The 4,619-nt window shown below is 58.5% G+C and overlaps 1 protein-coding gene across 3 annotated transcripts in view; it reads left to right on the top strand.

Annotated features, from left to right (window-relative positions):
• DLGAP2 (DLG associated protein 2) overlaps positions 1-4,619 on the top strand; it is a 484,295-nt gene that overhangs the window by 397,946 nt on the left and 81,730 nt on the right. For all 3 annotated transcript variants that reach the window (XM_019668777.1, XM_019668780.1, XM_019668778.1), the window contains one exon: positions 1,577-2,631. In XM_019668777.1, coding sequence (XP_019524322.1) covers positions 1,577-2,631 — 1,055 coding nt within the window. The remainder of the gene's footprint in view (positions 1-1,576; positions 2,632-4,619) is intronic.

The following is a 4,619-nucleotide window of genomic DNA, read 5'->3' as shown; positions in this document are numbered from 1 at the left end:
CATCTCGGCGTCCACCCAGAAGATGGAGTCTCCCAGCTTGAGCCTGGAGGGTGACTGTCCCGAGGTCGGGACACGCTGCCAGCCGATGCGGGTGTGCAGGGTCCCCGGGGCGGCACTGGCGAGTGCAGCCGCGTGACCCGCGAGTGCACGCGCCACCAGAGGGCGTGTCCAGCAGCCGGTTCCTCTCCTTCCCTCCTCCGCGTCCGGTCCGTGTGAAGCCACCTCCCAGGACGCAGCCTTCTCGCCTTTCCCACTGTCCTCTGGTGGTCACCGCCGGCCAGCTGTGGACACTCGTGCCCTCGAGCACCACAAGTCCTGCTCACATCTCCTCGGCTGTTTGTCCTACTGTCCATTTTCCAAGACGCTTTTGCACGGTCTTCCCTCACGTTGATGCAGGAAAGGTGGAATTCGGGACCCTCACAGGCCGGGGCCTTCGTCACAGCCAGAAGACGGGGCCGGGGCCCAGGTGCATTCAGCCCCTGCCCTGACCTGGAAGGAAATCTAACAAAAGAGAAGGGAGAAACCAGCGCTCAGACACTCTACTCATTTTCTCACCAAAAGCTAGAGGTTTGGAGCTGAACAAGAGGGTTGTTTTCTATTTTCACCTTGTGTAGAACTCGTAGTTAATGTGAGAGGAAGAGCTTTAAGCTTTTAAGTAGGTCAGAGCACACAATAGACAGATTGAGAGAAAACGCGGGTCCATTTGTTCTTCAAAAAAGCTGTTGTTTTCGCATTTTCTCCATCAGCAGACAAAGCACCGAAGGTCAGCCTTTCAATGCATGTCACCCTGACTAGCAGCTGAGCCGCAGCTGAGCTCAGGGAGCAAATGGCCCCGCGTGTCACCTTGGGGACAGGAAGGTGGGAGATGGCGGCTCCAGCCTGGGGGTGGGTGAGGGGACAGCTATGGGGACGTGGTACGCTGGCCTTTGTCCTCCTGTGGAGACGCCCCCAACTGGGGTCAGCACCCCCTGCCCCCCTTCTGTCCCCTCTGCCTCCTGTTCCTGCACTTGTCACATGCCTTCCTTTCTTGGTCGTGTTCCCGACCTGTGGTCCAGACCCACGGGGTCCCGCCTGGTGAGCACCTGGGCGCTTTTGCCACGCTGCTTTCTTTCGTCCGCGGCGCTGGCGGCAGGCAGCCAGTGGTCTGGCCGTTTGCAGCCAAGCACTTCGTTTGGACACTGGGAGGAAAGACGGGNTGTATCTATGCATCAAATGCTCAAATCTAACGAAAAACATCAACTCACTTTCTTCCCTCTAATTGTTTATTTACTTAATACCATAAAATCTTGCTCTCAAAGGATCTGATGAATCTAGTAGATGCTAAATATTTGTAATTGTAAAACAATATTTGGGAATTTCACAGTTTATTCTTCTTAAGGTTCTTACACTTTGGAGCCTTTGATGTGGTATAAAAAAAGGATTGCCCATTTGACCGTGCGGACCAAAAGTGACCGCCAACTACTGAACACCAGTGCATCATGTGTGGGGTGCTAAACATTTTCCTTTTCCTACACAGAAGGATCCTCACCCGTTTCCCCACAAAGTCCTAAATGCCGTTTCTGTGTTTTCTCAACAGACCCGCCGTGCTCATGGTCACCAGCTCATCAGTTCAATGAGGAAAGATACTCCCCCGCCCCGAGGAATATGAAAGGCCTGTCCGGGAGTCGGAGTCAAGCGCCGCTGTGTTCTGGTCACACGTGTGGCTTCACCGCGCCCGAGGACTGCGAGCACCTCCACCATGGGCTGGACACCAGGCCGTCCTACCTGCTCGGCGCCTCGGACAGCTACCCCGCAGATCGGCACCGCTGCTCCCCGAGGAGCTCGGTCCACTCCGAGTGCATGATGGTGCCGGTGGTGCTGGGTGAGCACATGTCCAGCAGCACTTTCCCCAGGATGCACTACAGCTCCCATTACGACACGAGGGACGACTGTGCCATGTCGCACGCCAGCACGAAGATCAACCGCATTCCGGCCAACCTCCTGGACCAGTTCGAGAAGCAGCTGCCGCTGCACAGGGACGGCTTCCGCACCCTGCAGTACCAGAGGACCTGCGCCGCCGAGCAGCGCGGCGAGAGCCCGGGCCGCATCCGGCACCTCGTGCACTCCGTGCAGAAGCTCTTCACCAAGTCGCACTCCCTGGAGGGCTCCTCCAAGGGCGCCGCCAACGGGACCAGGGCCGACAGCCGGGCGGACGAGCGTCCCCACGGCCACCACGCCAAGCACGGCAAGCGGAGTAAAAGCAAGGAGCGGAAGCCCGAGGCCAAGCACAGGTCGGGCCTGAGCAGCTGGTGGAGCTCGGACGACAACCTGGACAGCGACAGCACGTACCGAGCCCCCAGCGTGCTCAACAGGCACCTGCTGGACCACGTCCCCCACTGCTACCCGGAGCCGCTGCAGGGACCCTTCGGGGCCCTCTCCCTGAAGACTTCCAAAAGTAACAATGACGTCAAGTGCTCCGCCTGCGAGGGCTTGGCCTTGACGCCCGACACCAAGTACATGAAGCGGAGCTCCTGGTCCACGCTCACCGTGAGCCAGGCCAAGGAGGCCTACCGCAAGAGCTCCCTGAACCTGGACAAGCCCCTGGTCCACCAGGAGATGAAGCCGTCCTTGAGGCCGTGCCACTACCTCCAGGTAAGGAGTCTTGAGCGCTTGACGCCATCTGCGGCGCGGTCTCTGCAGCGGCTCTCACGGGTGGCATCGTGGGGCCCGACCCGCCTTTCCACCGTAACCTGCACACGCCGGGCTGTTCCCTGGGTACCTGTGAGGCTGTGGGATTCAGCAGTAGCAGCACAATGCTTTGGCCTACGGTAATGTTCTCTCTTTCGAAAGGGACCGGTTTGGCCCCATGGGAGCTGGCCTGCAGCTTGCGTGGGTCACTGACCGTACGTGACAGTAGCAACTTTTGGGATGTGGGGTGAATGAATTCACCAAAGGTGAAACCAAATTAAAGACAGTGCATGGCTAGAGGTAGGGTTTTGTGGAACTCTTCTCACTTCTGTGTCCTAATCACGCCGTCACCGAGTTGTGTATGTGTGTGTGGCGGGGGACAGGGAGTCTGCCCTGAGGTCACCCGCCTCTTTCAGGGGCTCCTCTGCAGTTGCTTCCATCAGCTAACAGCGCTCTTAGCAAAACGTGAAAGTCGGACGTTTTCCTTTAGTATATCTTACCCCACCCCTCTCCTTCGCCACGGCCGCTGTGTTTACGTTACAGGGATTGTCACAGAGTCATGAGTAATGGCGCTGAGTGCCGGCTGAGCCGTCAGGCAGCCAATTAATGGGACAGATCAACAACCGAGTCTCCTAGGAGTCAGGTGGCCGCAAATCATTCCAGCAGCTCCAGTTGCTATCCTGGTGCGCTGCCTAGAGCCCCATGGTTCTGTCTAAAAGGAAATGCTAACCCAACTGCCTTCGCAGGCAGGTTCATTCAGAGATGAATTGGTACTTGGATCAAACCTTATTTTTGTGCCAAAGGGACAGGGGTCAGTGTGGCTCATAGTTAGCAGACCCCAATAACGTGCAAACGTGAGATGCTCACCTGTACGCGTCACAGGGAATGTCATCAGTGGTGTCAGGCCCCCACTGCAGAAGCCGAGGTCTGGTGTCTCCGTCTCTCCCTGTGAGATCTCTGACGCAGCGTCCCCGACACTCGAGGGTGACGCTGCAGCGGGTGTGCTCCCCGCGTGCCTGCCGTCTCCCCCCGACTCTGCCCAGGCGCTCCGCCTCACCCCGCATGTACCTTCCGGCTGGCGCTGTTCTGTCCACCTCCCTTGTTAAACACCCTCTGCCCTCAAACGCCTCTTAATGTCTCAATTATGGAAAATATTCACCCTATAAAAGGAAAGGTGTGATGTCGTGGACCCCATGCACTCACACCAGCTGCAGAAGCGGTCGGTGTGTGGCCAGCCCGTCCCTCAGCGCTGTACCCACCGTCCGGATCGGATGCACTGAAACACATCCCTCCGGCAGCACCCGTGTCCGGGCTTGCCGCTAAAGGACCAGCTGGGCGAGCAGGGCGCTGCCTCTCGGCACGTGGCTGTGCTCCATCACCAGACGCTGACGGGTGACAGCAACCCTAACGCGCCCCAGTCAGCGGCCGGCCTGCCTGCCCACACCTGTTTCTAACACTTGGTTAGAATCCATACCCAGGTGCGGAGCCGACCTGGCCCCGGGCTCGTCCACTCTTTTCTCTCTTCCCCCTGCCACCCTCCTCTTGAATTCAGGGCACCCAGGAACCAGCTTGTTTGTGTGACAGGTTCTCGCGGCCTGATCCTGTCTGTGTTGGCACCGCCCTGGTGTCACCGCGGGGGCTTCTCTGGGGCTGTGTTTCCATCCGCTGGTTGTGGGGCCGGCAGCCCTCCGGCCTCGCTGCCCCGTGGTTTCTCGCTGAGCGGGTCACTAAATATTTCACGTTCACAAGTGTACTTCTCAGCTAGCCTGTAAGACCGCACCACACCTTCCCCTCTTCTCCTGGACAGTCCGCCGCTCAGCGTGCGGCCGGGAGGTGCCAGGAGCAGCGCGTCAGTGGTGTGGGTGACAGGGCTCAGCTGAGCTGTTGCCCCCGCAAAGTACACTCAGAACATTCAGTCTGTGCAGTAACATGCAGGAAGTGACAGGTTGTGA

The sequence above is a fragment of the Hipposideros armiger genome, unplaced genomic scaffold (assembly GCF_001890085.2).
Source record: "Hipposideros armiger isolate ML-2016 unplaced genomic scaffold, ASM189008v1 scaffold_538, whole genome shotgun sequence".
In the NCBI taxonomy this organism is placed as follows: domain Eukaryota; kingdom Metazoa; phylum Chordata; class Mammalia; order Chiroptera; family Hipposideridae; genus Hipposideros; species Hipposideros armiger.
This window is presented reverse-complemented; position numbering and strand designations above follow the sequence as displayed.